The sequence below is a fragment of the Hyla sarda genome, chromosome 7 (assembly GCF_029499605.1).
Source record: "Hyla sarda isolate aHylSar1 chromosome 7, aHylSar1.hap1, whole genome shotgun sequence".
Lineage (NCBI taxonomy): Eukaryota > Metazoa > Chordata > Amphibia > Anura > Hylidae > Hyla > Hyla sarda.
Window position 1 is genome coordinate 169804830 of NC_079195.1, and position 15552 is coordinate 169820381.

The following is a 15552-nucleotide window of genomic DNA, read 5'->3' on the forward strand; positions in this document are numbered from 1 at the left end:
TCTTTTATATTGTACATTGACTGCTTTGAATTAGGTCATGAAATATAAGTGGACAGAGGAGGTACGAGGCATAGTCACAAGGGATGAAATTGGTATACAATTATGGTATTAAGGAGACTCCTTGGTGATCTTTATTAGTGGTTATGTGTGACTATTACCCCATGTAATCTTGAAAAAGCTTCCAGCAGTTAGTAGGAATAGACAGTGTTTCTAATTTTTCGTGTAATCTGATTCATATATATGTTGTCTCTGCAGTCGACTTCTAGGCTGTAAGCAGAAAATTATTGATTTACTGCCTCAAATTGAGATGACCGTGAATAACATAAAGGAAGCAGACAATTCGCTGATGCAGATGCAGGCCAAAAGGCAGAGAGAGATCTGGCACCTTCTGAAAATAGCTTGTGTAAGTATGCTTTATGGCTTAATTGAAGCACTCTGCTACTCCTTCAGTACACCATCTCACTTGTCTGTTTGGCACTTATATTACGGAGGCCTTTTGGCAGTACATTTCATGATGATTTTTTTCTTTTGTACCGTATATACTCGAGTATAAGCCGACCCAAATATAAGACTAGGCCCCTAATTTCACCCCCAAAAAAACAGGAAAAGTTATTGACTCGACTATAAGCCTAGGGTGGGAAATACATCATCCCCCCCCCCCCCCCCCGTCATCATCCAGACCCCCGTCTTCTTTCCCCCCCTTCATCCTCACCGCCTGTCAATCCCTTTCAGTGGTCTTCAACCTGCGGACCTCCAGATGTTGCAAAACTAGAACTCCCTGTATGCTGGGAGTTGTAGTTTTGAAACATCTGGAGGTCCGCAGGTTGAAGACCACTGTGTCCTTCGTCATCATTGAGACCCCGCTTTAGTTTTCTACTCCCCTCGGTGGGAAGGAAGGGTGATCTGGTCCGGGCCATCTATGCTGTAGGGACCGTCCGTTGGGGAGGGTTAGTCATTCCGGGCTGTCCATTTTCACCGGGAGGCCCTCTTCTCCGCTCCGGGCCAGGACTAGTGATGTTGCCTTGACGACGACGCACAGGGACATTCATGCGCAGGTACGTCTGCTGCGCACGGACATCCCGGTGCGTCGTCGTCAAGGCAACATCACTAGTTCGGGGCCGGGACCCCCGGTGAAAATGGACAGCCCAGAACAACTAACCCTCCCTACCGGACGGTCCCTGCAGCATAGATGGCCCGGACCAGCTCACCCTTCCTTCCCACCGAGGGGAGGGGAGCAGAAAACTAAAGGGGTCTAGATGATGACGAAGGCTGCAGTGGTCTTCAACCTGCAGACCTCCAGAAGTTTTCAAAACTACAACTCCCAGCATGCCCGGACAGCCGATGGCTGTCCGGGAACACTGGGAGTTTTAGTTTTGCAACATCTGGAGGTACGCAGGTTGAAGACCACTGAAGCCATTCGAATAATCGTGCTGAAAAACTCTGCTTATACTTGAGTATATACGGTATGTATAACAATGTATGGTAGACAACTTTAGCGTACGTGTCTTAAGTATATCTTTTCTGGGTCAGAAAATAGAATAATTGAATGGCAGAATAATCTTTGGCCAAGAATAAAAGAGAAAAATAAAAATAAAAAAATGACTAAAAAGACAGATGAGAGTGTAAATGAATGTAAACTGTAGAAAGCTATAAATAAATAAGCTAATAATAAGCCCTTTTTATAGAGCCTTTAAAATCATTGTTTACGTTGAAACCTGACACTATGAAACATTCTAAAAGGAAGATGATTCTGATATTTACTTGTTTTCCACATGTCAAAATTTGCCCACCCAAATGTATATTTTGGACAGAGTAGTAGAATAAACAATTGTCAGCTGAATAAAATACTCATAGGAATTTTCTTATATTCAAAACCCATCCACAAGATAAGGAAGAAGTTTGATAGGTTGGTGTTTAACCAAAGGTTCTACAACCAATCATCAAACCAAGAACAGAGGCCTTGTGTTCCCTTTTTTTGAATATAGTGTCATTGGAATATAGCATAAAGGTAGAAAGCTATCAACCAATGAAGTGTGGGTTAAGGGAGCCTGCATCTCTTACACATATTGGATCCCTTCATACTGCAAACTATTAAAGAGAATCTGTCACCCTGTTCACCTGCACTAAACCCATTATACTGGGTTATAGTGTAGGGGAACTGCTTTACAAAGCGGTATCACTTTCTTAAATCTGTTCAGTAGATGCAGAGTCCTAGCACTGTAACCTTCAGTAGCATTGCACTCCAGCGCACAATAGAGACAGGGGGGGAGATTTATCATTATTTGTCTATTGTAGACACAGATCTACCCCCTTTACACTGCTTGTCCAATTTACACTCTTGCTCAAAATTTACAAAGGTTGTGTACGTCCATGATAAATCTTGTGCAAATATAGAAACGCCCCAGCCCCCTCGCTCTACCGTGCACTCCTTCTCTACCTCACAGGAAAAGTGGACGTAGGGATTTTGTTCTATTGCTTTGAGGCCAGGATTCCATTGAGGTTTTTTGTCCATCAGCAAAAATGCTAGAAAAACTGTCCCATCTTTTTCCTGTGTTTTGTCAGTTTTTCTTGCGTGTTTGCTGTTTTTTTTTCTTCGAAATTTAGATACGTGAATGCGGAGCAGTATGTCAGATTTGGTGGATTGCTTTGATGAACAGTGTTTTGTTTTTTGTTTTTTTAAATGTCAATAGAAGGGTTAACGAGGGCTGTGGGGGAGTGTTTTTTTTTAAATAAAAAAAATGTTTTCAATGTGTTGTGTTTTTTTATAATTGAATTTTCAGGCTTAGTAGTGGAAGGCGTCTTGTAGACAGAATCCATTACTAAGCTGGGGCTTAGTTAGCCCCAAAAACAGCTAGCACTAACCTCCAATTATTACGCCGGTACCACAGGGGTTCCGGGAAGAGCTGGTACCAAAGGCCCGGATTGTCAAAAATGGCGCTCCTGGGCCTAGGCAGTAACAGGCTGGTGTTATTTAGGCTGGGGAGGGCCAGTAACAATGGTCCTCGCTCACCCTGGTAACGTCAGGCTGTTGCTGCTTGGTTGGTATCTGGCTGATACTGAAAAAATGAGGGAACCACACACGTTTTTTTTTTTTTTTTTTTTTTTAATTTATAAAAAAAAAACAAAAAAACACATAGGGTTCCCCCTCTTTTCAGTATCAGCCAGATACCAACCAAGCAGCAACAGCCTGATGTTAGCAAGGTGGGTGAGGACCATTGTTACTGGCCCTTCCCAGCCTAAATAACACCAGCCTGTTACCACCTAGGCTCAGGAGCGTTATTTTATACACTCCGGGCCTGTTGGCTCTGGCTCTTCCCGACACCCCTGTGGCGGTGGGTACCGGGGTAATAATTGGAGGTTAGCGCTAGCTTATTTTGGGGCTAACGCTAAGCCGCGGCTTAGTAATGGATTCAGTCTATAAGACAGATTCCACTGCTAACCCTGAAAATTCAATTATAAAAAACATGACATATTGAAAAAAAGATTTATAAAAAAAAAAAACTCCCCCACAGCCCTCGTTAACCATTTTATTGAAATTAAAAAATGCTGGTCATCTTCGCAGTCCACCGAATCTGACGTAGTTCTCTGCATTCACGTATCTGAAATGAGAAGAAAAGAAAAACAAGAAATATGGGTTAGCACTTTTTTAGCGCTCTCCCCTGGGAAGAGCGCACATAATGCAGCGTGTTCCTAAACAGAGAGCCTCCAATTGTTGCTAAACTACAACTCCCATCATGGGGGGCTGTAGTTAAGCAACAGCTGGAGTCTCCCTGTTTGGGAACACACTGCTCTGTTCCCATTATGGAAAATGCATAATGTGAACATAGATCTGTCCTTCTGCCCTTGGACTACTAATCCTATCATGGGACAGAGTCTGTCCCATGATGTGAGTAGTTGCAGTACCGGTGCGCTGCTGAAGGATGGCACTTGCACATACCCCGGCTGCGGGACTTTTAGAACTACTTCTCCCATCATGGACAGACTCTGCCCATGATGGGAATTGTAGTCCAGGGGCTGAGGTGCAGATTGCTCAGTCATTCTGCAGAGACCCGCTGCGATCCGCGTTTAATTTAACAAGCCGGCGGTACATGTGGCTACATCGCGCTGCCGCCGGCTCTTGTATACACTGTCATAATTCATAATCCCCGCCAACGGGAGCTCTGATTGGTGAATAGCTATTGACCAATCAGAGCTCCAGTGTTCTGGCGGCAGGGATTATGAATTATGACAGCGTTAATAGAAGCCAGCAGGCAGCGCGATGTAGCCGCATGTACCGCCGGCTTGTTAACTTAAATGCGGATAGCAGCAGATAATTCTCTTGAGATCCGCTGCGATCCACATTTATTAACTATATAAACGGGCTGTACATGCGTCTACATACACTGTCATAATACATAATCCCTGCTGCCAGAACACAGGAGCTCTGATCGGTGAATAGCTATTGACTAATCAGAGCTCCCGTAGGCGGGGATTAGGAATTATGACAGTGTATACAGGAGCGGATCGCAGTGAGTCTCCTCAGAATGACTCGGTGTGATCTGCACCTCAGCCCCCTGACTACAACTCCCATCAAGGGCAGAGTCTGTCCATGATGGGAGTAGTAGTCCTATAAAGTCCCGCAGCTGGGGGATGTGCAAGTGCCATCCCTCAGCAACGCCGCGATACTGCAACTACTCCCATCATGGGACAGACTCTGTCACATGATAGGAGCAGTAGTCCAAGGGAAGAGGGACAGATCGCAGCAGATCATTCTGTGGAGATCCACTGTGATCCACACTTATTAACTATACAAGCCGGCGGCACGTGGCTACACTGCACTGTCTGCCGGCTCCTATATACAGTTCTTATAATTCATAATACCTGCCGGGAGACGGGAGCTCTGATTGGTTAATAGCTTTTCACCAATTAGAGCTCTCCCGTATTCTGGCGGCGGGGATTATGAATTATGACAGTGTATATAGGAGCCGGCGGGCAGCGCAGTGTAGCCGCATGTGCCGCCGGCTGTTACAGTTAACAAATGCGGATCGCAGCGGGTCTCTGGATAATGGCCCGGTGCGATGTGCACCTCAGCCCCTGGACTTCAACTCCCATCATGGGCAGAGTCTGTCCATGATGGGAGTAGCAGTCCTTACTGTCCCAAAATAGACACTTTGGTACGTGTCCTCCGAGGTGGTGTATATTTGCTCAAGAAAAGTGCTTTTGCGCATTTTTTTTATGCGTAACAAAAAAAAACAGTTACATTCAATTCTACAGTAGAAAGTGCTCTATGGTAAACTTAACCGTAGACATGGCTATGAAAAATTCTATCAGATATAGCAGAAAAAAATGCACAAAAAAACTCTTCCGCAAATTTTTGCATTAAAAATACACCAAAAAAAGCTCTAATATACAATGATAAATTCCCCTCAGGGTGTCTGCCCCATCTAAATGTTGCAATATTTTTGTTCTGACTTGATAGGTGAATAGATTTTGCGTTTTTGCAACGGTTTGCTAGAGTGCCACTTTGACATTTCTTTGAAGCTTGGGTACTACTCTGTACCCATGGCAGGATGAACAACTTCTTTTGAAACCAGTTTCTGAAAGCTCCATTTTGATTTTGTGGGACACTATACAGGGCCCTTATGTATATTCTATGTGTTATACATATATTATATTACCTATGTAATAGTTTGTATTCTGTTTGGTAAATAAATTACTCAATAATTTTTTTCCATTTTAGACTCAGAGTTCTGCACGTGCTCTCGGACCTTCTAGCTTAGAAACACCTAGTATTCCTCGTACATCAGGCTGGTCAGACCCGAATTCCCCACAGGCTCTTTCATCTATGCTGATCCCAAAAGACAAGAAGTATAATGCATTATATATCATATCATATGTTGCACTTAATATTCTTTTACCATACACATTGAATTGAAAGTCTTTTCAAACTAACTATTTCCAAAACTATTACATTGAACTGTTGTCTTTTTTTTTTTTTAGAGACACCTTTAAACGTGCCATCGATGAAAACTTGTTTTATCAGAAGCAACTTAGCACATTGATTATGGAAAGCACAATGGAACATGAAAGCTTAGTTGTAAGTTTGTTTGTACATGTGTATGTAGCATGCATGTTTTCTCCCCTTTTATCTTATATGGGATTCTGTAATCTGAGAGAGAGGAAGCAATGGTTCTAGGGGCATAAACACCGACTTGTCCCAGTTAATTAGTAAACCACAGAAGGAACCAAAATCAATTAACCGCATAACAGGGGCCAGGGACCATGCAGCAACCCGCAGAAACAGCAAGATCTCGTCTGCATAGAGCACTACACACTCCCCAATACTATCATACCCGAATTCTGCAATATCCTTTGACTATATGAAGCAAGCTAAAGGTTCAGTGGCTAGTACAAAGAGCAGCAACAACGGAGGACATCCCGGCCGTGTACCCCTGCACAACTAAAATGGTTCTGAGAGCTCACGGTTTACTCTAATTCGGGCTGTGGGATTCTGATAAAGCAGTTCAATATAGGACAGGAATCTAGGTCCAAATCCCATACACTCCATAAGTAATTCCACTCAATGCCTTGGCAGTGTCAAGTGAAAAGATGGATCTAGCCCCAGCACCCTCCTGGGTCATCTGTAAATTAAGAAAGACCCTGCGAATGTTGTCCACCATAAACTTACTAGACATAAAACGAGTTTGGTCTTCGTGAACTACCAATAAAACCACCTTAGCCAATCTATTTGCGATTGCCTGAGCCAGCAGTTTCACATCCACACACAGCAGAGCGATTGGTCTATAGGAGCCCGCATGCAGCGGATATTTACCCAGCTTTTGAAGGAGCACCATTACAGCTTCTAGCATAGAGCAAGGTAGAGAGCCCCCCCGTTTCAATAGTCAGTGGTTTTATTGTTATGGCTGTTCAGTGATTTGATAAATATCACCGCACAAACACAGGCTGTTGCTATGGTAACAATTAATGCTATACATCAGAGCAGTGCTCCCCAACCTGTGGTTGTCCCTGATGGGAATTGTTGTTTTGTAAAATCTGAGCAGCCACAGGTTGATTAAAACCGCATTAGTGTATTAGTGTGATGTTGCTATATATCAGGCTCCTGCCCTCGTTATACCGTAATATGATGTTAGATTACAGTCTTATAGTGGTCAGCTGGCACACACTTTATACTTCCCATGTATAACTACATATCACAGTCATAGTACTATAGAGGAGACATTGAGAGAGCACACATGCACATCCTGAAAATGGTGTCACAGGCTTCCCCTACTATATGAAGGTGCTCAATCCAGTAGACAAAACGGGGTCATTCTCCTGCTCTGAAACTGTATGTCCCCGACGTTGGGCTACATCCACATGGCTCATTAATTTATGTGGGACTGACCAAAAGATAATTTTTTCAAAATGTAGTGCCCCTTCTCTATGGACATAGTATGGTTTTGAAGAGGCACACATTCCTTTTGCTTTTGATAAGAACCTGCTAAGCTGTTGCATTACTCTGCTCAGTCCTGCAGGTTGTTATCATAAGCCTAGGCTGGGATGTCACGCTACACCCCCACAATTCATGTCTATGGGAGGGGGGGTGTCGACCCAGCGGCGGGTCCTCCGCCATCAGACATCTTATCCCCTATCCAGATGTTTCTGGCCAAAGTTTATATTTTATCCTTTTATATTTTCTATTCCTTTTTTTTCCTTTTCTATTACCCCCACCAGAAAAAAACCTGTGTGCAAACCTAGCCTAATGCTTTCATGGATAATGGTAGCATTATTAATAAAAATATGAATTGCCATAAATATGATTTATGTAATCTTTCCTGTTTTTGGTAAATATTTAAAAGTCCATTCAGAAACCATTTTCCTTTCTGTGAGAGCTGGATGCTGTTTTATGCTATTTTTTAAATATATATTATTTTCTCCTCTGTTTCAGAGCATGGACTGGAGCTGGTTACAGCAGTAATGAATGTCACAAGTCAAAGACTTAACATTGTCCCTCCGCCCCCGATCCCCTCAAAACCTGGGCCTACACATTTCCCCAAAACGGTTTATCAACAGTGCCTTCCTTCCCGATGTTCTCTACCTACCACAGTACATATGTTCATTGTATGATAGAAAAAGAGAAACACTCATAATTTGCACATTAGTTCCATCATTTTATTTTTTTAGAAGTGAGATTTTAGTTGCAAGATGTAACTCCGGTTTATAATATTTCAATTTTATGGAACATTGCTTATAAATGCAATATTCATATTTCCTCTGAGAGGAAACCAAAGTCAGCAGGCTATGTACATTAAACTCCTAAAATTCTGCTTGTACACATTTTCCTTTCTCCTCATGTGAATGTTTATATGATTTTTCACTTAAATTATTTCCCCTTATCTCTCAAGGAAAAAGCTTACATTTTTGAATGTATCTTCATTTCAATATTATGGCATAGATTACACTTTGCACTTTTTTCACTCCTCTTTATATTGAAAAAGCAAGCCATAGATCTTAAAGGGGTACTCCGGCGCTAAGACATCTTATCCCCTATCCAAAGGATAGGGGATAAGATGCCTGATCGCGGGGGTCCCGCCGCTGGGGACCCCTGTGATCTTCCACGCCGCACCCCGTTAGAATCAGTCCCTGGAGCGTGTTCGCTCCGGGTCTGATTACTGGCGATCACGGGGACGGAGCAGGGTGACGTCACGGCTCCGCCCCATGTGACGTCACTCTCTGCCTCCTCAATGCAAGCCTATGGGAGGGGGTGTGACAGCTGTCACGCCCCTCCAATAGACTTGCATTGAGGGGCGGAGCATGATGTCACACGGGGCGGAGCCGTGACGTCACTATGCTCCGTCCTCGTGGTCGAGATGGACTCAGCCTGAGGACCTCCAGCAGTTCCAGAAGCCGCTAAAGGTGGGTGCTGCATGGTAGATCCCGGGGGTCCCCAGCAGCGGGGCCCCCGCGGTCTGGGGGCGGAATACCCCTTTAAGATGAGGGGGGAAAAAAAGGAAAATATTTTGGTTAAGGAAAAGGGAAAAACATCAAAATGCAAAGTGTGTTGGAATTACGTGGTGTTGTAAAGAGATCGAAAGAATTTTTAAGAGAAATTAATGGTTTTTCATAACATTTTTGACATGTCAGATGTTTTGATGATATGTACGGAAACCCCATTGGATCATTCAAATGAACAGCCAGAAGCATTTATCTGAGCGTTGTGCCCATCTATTTTTGATAAGCTGTGCTCAGCCCTCCTTAAAAGGGAAAGAAGCAATGTACAGACTTTATGGACTTTTCCTGGCTCTTTAGACCTCAGTCGGTTCACTGAAGAGAAACGGGGTGATAAGTAAAAAAAAAGGCACAGTGCCCAGCTCAGTTCTTCTGTCCCTTAAGATTACATAGTCTTTAATGGAACACATTTTTACAATTATTCTTAGCACTTGAATGCCCACCGATTATAACTTCTGGCATGTAACTATTAGAGATGAACGAAGTTACAGTGATTCGATTCATCACGAACTTCTCAGCTCGACAGTTAATGACTTTAGCCTTCATAAATGAGTTCAGCTTTCAGGTGCTCCTGTGGGCTGGAGATTCTCTCCTAGGACTGTATCCACCTTTTCCAGCCCACCAGAGCACCTGAAAGCTGAACTCATTTATGCAGGATAAAGTCAGCAACTACCGAGCTGAGAAGTTTGTGACAAATTGAATCACTGTAACTTAGCTTCATAGTTACTAGAGATGAGCGATGTGCACATTAGGCTTATTGGACCACAAAACTTTCCAAAAACATCTATTATATAATTAAAAACGGGAAAAAAATGACCAACACATTTTTTGTTTTTGTTTTAAACTATTGAACTCTGTAGTAAAAATAGTTCTTTGTGTACACATATATTAATTTATGGCTTGTACACCATGTCACCTATCAAACATAAAATTAAATTGATCAAAAAAAAAAAAAAACTCAAACTTGAAATTGCAAAGATTAGCTCATAGCCTCACAAGCCAAAAATTTATGAAATGGTTATTTTTAAATACCTCTGTCATTTGTGCTCTTATGTTTTATCCTTAATTTTATAGTTTCTGTTCTGCTTTATTTATTCATGATTATAATCATCCATGTTTAGTTATTTCAATCAAGTTCACGACATGTGGAAAGATATGTTTTGTGGAGTATTTGTCTGTGTAGCCTCTAATAAATTACTATTCTTGAGATCAGTCTTTTAAGTGTTAAAACCTCTACATAGTAACATAGTTCATAAGGTTGAAAAAAGACCAGAGTCCATCAAGTTCAACCTATAACCCTAATAAGTCCCTATTGAGTTGAGTTGAGTGAACCAGAGGAAGGCAAAAAACCCTCATACTAGAGGTAAAAATTCCTTCCCGACTCCAAATATGGCAGTCAGAATAAATCCCTGGATCAATGTTCTGTCCCTATAAATCTAGAATCCATAACCAGCAATGTTATTACTCTCCAAAAATGCACCCAGACCCCTTTTTGAACTCTATTACAGAGTTCCCCATGACCACTTCCTCCGGGAGAGAATTCCACAGTCTCACTGCTCTTACAGTAAAGAACCCGCGTCTGTGCTGGAGTAGAAACCTTATTTCCTCTAGACGTAGAGGATGCCCCCTTGTTATTGATACATGAATAGAAAGTTTATGTGGCTTTTGAAGTTTTTTAATAGATTTTTTATTTTCCCCGTTGGCTTAGTTGTGCTTTTGCTGCACACTGATAACCCTTTCAAAATAGGGTGTCAAACATTGAACCCCACACACCATCTCCTTGCAGTTTTACAATGCAGGTTGCAACCTGCACACTATTTACAGACTGAAGAGCTACTTCTTCCACCAAATTACAGTGTTAAATCCTTTAATAGTTCAGAATGGAGGGTGGAGTAATAGTAACATCAGCAGAGGATTTTTCTATAATGGGATGAGACCCCACCTTAAAGTGGATGTGCATGCTTACCTTTTTATTTTAGTTTTACTTTTTTTTTTTACGGGTTCAACATTTTCTGCTGATTAATCTTATATCTTTATACTGTGCATAGATTTTTTTTTATGACCCTAGATCCCTATAACGAAGTGTTTTCAAAGATTTTCACTTGCTTCAAGCTGTTTTACAGAGTAATAGCAACACATGCCCCTCTCCTCTGATCTTAATGTATGATACCGTATGTCCTAGTGATATGTAACAACATAATGTGGTGGGAATACCCTCTTAATGGGAACCTGTCAGATTTGTTATGCTGGGTTTGCATAACCTAGTGGCAGACACATTGGTCCAGATTTATCAATCTTCCTGAAACCCAAACTCTTTGTTTTGCCCAAAGCAACCAATCACAGCTCAGCTTTCATATCTAAACAAGCCCTGATACAATGTACGCTGAGCTGTGATTGGTTGTTATGGTTTCAGACAGATTGATAAATATAAACCACTTTGTTTTTGTTTTTTAGAGGCTTTATAAATATAAACTTTTTTTTTTTTTTTTTTTTTTTTTTTTTTTTTTAACAAATGAGAGAACAAAGAAAGTAAGCACACACTTCCTTGATTGACAGCTGTGAGTGCAGGGCTCTCTCCTGGAGGAAAAATCCTCCCACTGTTAGCTTGTGTCCCGCTACTGTCAGTGAGGACAAGCTGGGAGTTGTAGTTTTGCTAATGCTAGGGGAGATGTGAGCAGACAGCATACTGAGGGAGGGGGCGGAGACCTGCACAGTGAGGCCACGCCCCCTCCCTTTAAGAGGAATTCAAACTAGTGAGCTAAATTAATAGTGTAATAAAAAAAATAAAGGTGATGGATACATAAAAAATAGATATACATGGTCAGGATTAGGTACTGAGTGATATATAATTTTTAAAAAATGTTGTTGGATCTGACTGGTATGCTTTAAAGGAGAACTCCAGCCAAATGAAATTACTTTTATATAGCTGCACATGTTAAAATTATCTAACATTGCAATTTATAAGTGTAATCTTTGCAACATAGAACATACACTGTTTCTCTCCAATATTCATCTAGGCAGGAAGTCCAGTAGTTTTTATGATGACTGTGGGGCACCAGTTTGCTGGGCCCAACACATCACTTTGTAATGTCACACTGCCTTCTCTTCCTCCTCAGAGAGCCGAGCATTTTAGTGTGCACTGTGTGGTTGTCCCTAATTGTACCATAGGTCTTGAATAAGAAAAAAGCACTGACCGTAATTCTGCAGAAGATGACCTTTATTGGAGATCACATAACATCCATGTGTACAGGTGGGGAGAGCGGACATCTGCGCAGACCTGCGGGCAATGGACCGTGTCACGCCTTAGTGCTTCTTCAGGCCCTATAATAAAATAGGGCCTGAAGAAGCACTAACACGTGACACGGTCCGTTGCCCGCAGGTCTCCGTGCTTTTTTCTTATTCAAGACCTATGGTACACATGAACTTTCTCACGCAGTAGCACTACCTCAACTGCAGTACTGGGTCCATTGTTATCTGCAGCTATCTAGGGCTGTAACAGTCACCTGAGGCATATATAGAAAGGTGTATCACCTCCACGCTGTCCCTATGTAGAAGATTATATGTTGTTCCTAATTGACAGAGGCCGCACACACCTCTCATCACTGCTTCTCTAACCATGTGACCTGCTCAGATCTCTCAAGGCAGCCTGTCCTGCAGCTCACACATGAAACAATTGCAGGGGGTGATGGTTTATCTAGTCTTTTGCAGCTCTCAGGTAAACGTTAAACCTTCAGCTGTAATGAGATCTAAAAAAAATAAAAATGCTCAAGGCTTACTCTGGTGCTTATCTTGTCCCTGTTCCAAAATTTTGTTTATTTACGCAGTGCAAAAATTAGTATTCTTAAATTTGTTCTCTTCTAACCCCTATAATTCTCTTATTTTCCCCTATACATGGATATATAAGGGCTTATTTTTTGCCCTGTGATCTGTAGTTTTTCTCTGTACTATTTTTTTGTTTTGATGGGACTTTTTTTTTATTGTTTTTTGAAAAAAATTTATGAAGTGACCAAAAATACGCAATTCTGGACTTTGGTATTTTTTATGTTTATGCCATTAACCATGTGGTTTCAATGCGTTTGTGCATCCCCGCCTCTCCCATAGAGCTGTATGGAGGGGGTGTATCAATGAGGTTGACGACATGCGAATTTGCCGTGCAAAGTCGGGACCCCGTATGGGACATTGCCAGGATCGTATTTTTTCCTTTGTAGATGCTGCAGTTAACTTTGATTGCGGTGTCTAAAGATTTAATGCCAGACATCACCCTCACCATTGAAGCAGCTCCTTAGCGTGCTTCATAGACTGGAAGCAGATGCAGGGCATAAATGTACGAGTGAACACAGCTTTAAATATGCGCAGGATAGACCCTAATACACTAAATCTTACGCATTGAAAAAATATTCAAATGAATAACTCAATAAAGCATTTTTTCCATAGCATTTGGAATTTTAAAAAAATGACCGCTGGCATAGGATGAGGGTAAAGTCCATCTCACAAATTAGGAAAGTCTTGATAGAAACGCAGGTGTTTCCTCTCCTGTTGCATGGATGCTGTAAATTTGCAGGTGAACAAATCAGGAAACTCTCCTCAAAGAACCCTGATGCTGAGTTTACAGTCTCCCAATTCAAATGTAAGTCTCGGTATGACCACATGTTAAATGACCTGAACTGACCCCCACAAGATCTCCGGGTCGGCGCCACTGTGTTATGAACACTGAACCTGGAGCTTCCGTGTTTTTGACTTCATGCCATGCCACCTCTATTCATGTCTATGGGAGGGGGTGTGATGGCTAGTAGATAAACATACACCTTACATAGCCATGAACAGAGGGGGCATGACAGCTGTGATCGCCCATCATCCAGCACAGAACTGAGTTCTTTATGTGCATTGGACGACTGTGGTGCCTCTCCCAATGGCGACCCCCCACCATCAGACATCTTATTCCCTAGCCTTTTCCAGGAGATACCCCTTTAGAGGGGTAATCCAGGATTTTTTTTTTATTTGGCTATGCTACAGGAGCTGTAAAGTTAGTGTAATTCATAATATAGTGTCTGTACCTGTGTGTGATGGTGGTCTCTCAATTCTTCTGTGATTTTTTTTGCCCCAATATTTATTTTTAACACCATACAAAATTACTCAGGTCTCTGGTTTTACCAGGTTGCAGTGCATCGAGACATGACATCACTAGTCAGGTGTGCAAAGGGAGCCTGTTCTGTTTCAATGGGTGGAGCGACCACTGGGTGGGAGAGAGATAATTTTGTAACACCTGTAGGCACCCTGGTTAGAAAACACTGGCCTTTTGAATGGAATGGGGCTCATTTATGTTTCAATTCGACTGCCTGATGTGTAGGAGGAAGGAAAGTGACCTTACACTTTCAAACAAGGAAGTATGGGTTATGTAGTTTGAGACCGAACTCCAACAGGAAATACCCAGTTCACAAAAAAGAGCGGCGGGGACAAGTGAGTACAACTTCCTATACTAGTGGTCTTCAACCTGCGTTGGCTGTCCGGGCATGCTGGGTGTTGTAGTTTTGCAACATCTGGAGGTCCGCAGGTTGTAGACCACTGTCCTATACTTTACATTGCACGGATCCCTCAACATGCGATGGTTTCAACAATCGATGGTCCGTTTGGAATGGATTACCATCGTATGTTGAGGGACCACTGTAATTAAGACCTGTGCATTGTTGTAGGCTGGTACAAGAATAACTCTTACCTGCCTTTGTATTGATTATGGGGTATTGTTCATATGTTACTGATCAAAAAAGTATTGTATATAACTGATGGGAGGAAGATGCAACGTAACAGGCCACAAAGAAGTGCTTGTGAACAAAATGGCCATCGTCTGGCTTTCGCATCAAGACTGGACGGTTTGATAAAGAAAAGCTTTTAACCCATGGCTGCGTGCCTCTGTGCTTTTTCTTCATGATATGGTATCCTCTAGATGTCACATAATGACTTAGGATGGTGCAGAGATTTCACATTCTTTTACCCTGGGGGTGCTTTCTTCTGTGTTTATTGTCACCTGTTGAGGAAATGGCAGCTGCTTTGACCATATTTCTGACTCCTAAAGTAGACAGTTTTTAAAGTACATTAGGAATTGGGTATAACACCCTAACAAGCGTATATAATACTTTATTAAATGGACCACAATATGATTGATTTGACATTTAGAAATTTAAATAGCCACCAGAAATTGTTTTTGACAAAATGATCTTAGATTATTTTAAGATGTGCTGGGCTTTAAACATTCCCTGTGTCCTTAAAAATGTCAGATCTTTCCTATGCAGTACTTGACCTTTGCTCTTTGACCGTGTGGGTCTCTATCCAACTGCCTCTAGTAACTCTGATTGCGCTACAGCTGAGAATGTTCCTCACTAAAAGAATGCAAGGTAGATGACATCTAAAGCGCTATGCACACGACCATCTTATGGCTCCATGCTGAAACCTTATATGTGGAGCTAAAGACGAGTGTATCCCATCCTGTGTGAGATCAGGAAAGCTTACAGAAATGCTTTCCTGATCATGTTGGTTTTATAAACCTTACAGCTTTACATGGGGTGATTG

The 15552-nt window shown here is 42.0% G+C and overlaps 1 protein-coding gene across 1 annotated transcript in view; it reads left to right on the forward strand.

The window, feature by feature from the left end:
• Positions 1–10195, forward strand: part of CHUK (component of inhibitor of nuclear factor kappa B kinase complex) — a 54797-nt gene extending 44602 nt beyond the window's left edge. The window contains exons 18-21 of the mRNA XM_056531257.1: positions 256–403; positions 5720–5847; positions 5980–6076; positions 7928–10195. Of these exons, the coding sequence (XP_056387232.1) occupies positions 256–403; positions 5720–5847; positions 5980–6076; positions 7928–7957 (403 nt within the window). The 3' untranslated portion in view covers positions 7958–10195. The remainder of the gene's footprint in view (positions 1–255; positions 404–5719; positions 5848–5979; positions 6077–7927) is intronic.
• Positions 10196–15552: the final 5357 nt, after the last annotated feature.